Genomic DNA, 1,847 nt, shown 5'->3' with positions numbered 1-1,847 from the left:
TAGAATTATTTTGCATTTTATCTTTCTGTCTTTTATTTTAAGAGTTCTGGAAGCCAGCATAGCAGAGAACAAGGCAAGTCTGAAGCGTACCCACACAGAAGTATGGAGCGATTCACTCAACCCACATGACAGGAAGAGAATAGATAACTGCCCCGTTGGGCTGAAAAATGTTGGCAACACCTGTTGGTTCAGTGCGGTCATACAGGTGGGCACATGCACAAACACACACATACTCACTGATAGTCTAAAATCTTATTCACTGTTAAAAATTGAATTCTTTTTTTGTTAAGAGATTTCATTAGACCTTTTTTTTCTGTTTGTGCTCTAAAATTAGTTTGACCACTTTCCATTTCTCCTTTGCTATGACATACATTATTTAAGTTTCCTATTACCAGAGGATTTGGAGTCTCGAGTTTTGCATTTCTTAGTGCTCCCCACGTGGTTGCATTTAATTATAAAAATGCTGAGTTTTTTAGTCTTCTGTCATCTTAAGAAGAAATGGATACAAGAGTCATCTACAATTAATGTTGACATGCTAGAAAAAAACTGGAAAAGCTGGTAAATAAAACACAGCTGTCACAAAGACTTTGTTGTGTGCTGGATGAGTCAGTGGTAAACTGACCTGAGCTGAAAGATGCCAGATGGGCACTGGATACACCATCACATGGTGCCTGGCTTCTGTGTGTAATGTAACTCCCGCCCCTGAGAAGGCACCTGACCCTACATCACTTTGAAGAACAGGAGTAAACAACTTTCTGTTTCTGGTGGGTCTTGTATACACTGATCAGGCATAACATTACAACCACCTGCCTAATACCATTTACATAGGAGTTGATGTGACAGTTGGTTGGCACTCATGTCACTCTGCAGCTCACTGTACATCTTCTGTGAATCCATTTGCTTCCACTGTTCTACTATCAGGAAGAGCACAGATGTATCTACAAGTCAGTGAAAAACTTGCTAAAAGTAGTGAAAACTGTGGTTGTGAGGACGAGTTAGAGAGAATTTTTTAGACCAATCCAACAGCCTCACTGCTCTAGGTGTGATATCACCACTACAGCCCCTGACTCTATCTTCATTGAGACCAATGTACAGTATTTCTCATTCAAATAAGATTCAAATAAATCTTAATATTTTGAAAAGTAGAAATGGAAGTTAAAAGTTTAATCTATAGTAGGTCAACCTCATCATCAGTGAGCCGTGGGCGTCCATGACCCTGTCTCCAGTTCACCATTTGTCCTTCCTTAGACACTGTTGGTAGGTACTAACCACTACAGACCAAGAACACCCACCAAGACCTGCAGTGTAGGAGATGATCTGACCCAGTCATCTCACATTCACAGTTTGGCCCTTGTCAAAGTCACTCAGATCCTTACACTTGCCCATTTTTCCTGCTTCCAACACATCAACTTTGAGGACTGAATGTTCACTTCCTGCCTAATATACCCCACACACTGACAGATGCCACTGTAACAGATAGTCAGTGTTATTCACTTCACCTGCCAGTGGTCAGAATGTTTTGCCTGATTGGTGTACATCACTTTATAATAATTAAGAATCTTGACAGTTCTTATGTTCATATACAAAATATAAACATTATGACCTTAAGTGAAAGTGGTTAGCATAGGTTGGTCATGTCGTTGCTATCACTGGTGTTAAAATTTGAACTTTCTGGGGCCTTGGTGTGTGTAGTTTTTGTTGCATGACAATCACTCCAAACCTAGTTTGCCAATAAATGCAGTTTTGTTTGCTATGTAAAAAAGAAAACATTTAATAATGCATGAGCTTTACATGGTTCCTTACATTACTGTGTCACCCCAGATTATTTGTCAGTACTTTCACATGAT

The 1,847-nt window shown here is 39.5% G+C and overlaps 1 protein-coding gene across 5 annotated transcripts in view; it reads left to right on the top strand.

Moving 5' to 3' along the window:
* Positions 1–1,847, top strand: part of usp25 (ubiquitin specific peptidase 25) — a 43,214-nt gene that overhangs the window by 15,344 nt on the left and 26,023 nt on the right. For all 5 annotated transcript variants that reach the window (XM_020622110.1, XM_020622109.1, XM_020622108.1 and 2 more), the window contains exon 5: positions 43–205. In XM_020622110.1, coding sequence (XP_020477766.1) covers positions 43–205 — 163 coding nt within the window. The remainder of the gene's footprint in view (positions 1–42; positions 206–1,847) is intronic.

Source organism: Monopterus albus, unplaced genomic scaffold, assembly GCF_001952655.1.
Source record: "Monopterus albus unplaced genomic scaffold, M_albus_1.0 scaffold272.1, whole genome shotgun sequence".
Classification (NCBI taxonomy): domain Eukaryota; kingdom Metazoa; phylum Chordata; class Actinopteri; order Synbranchiformes; family Synbranchidae; genus Monopterus; species Monopterus albus.
The sequence above is the reverse complement of the archived record's forward strand: the minus strand, read 5'-3'. Positions and strand labels throughout refer to the sequence as shown.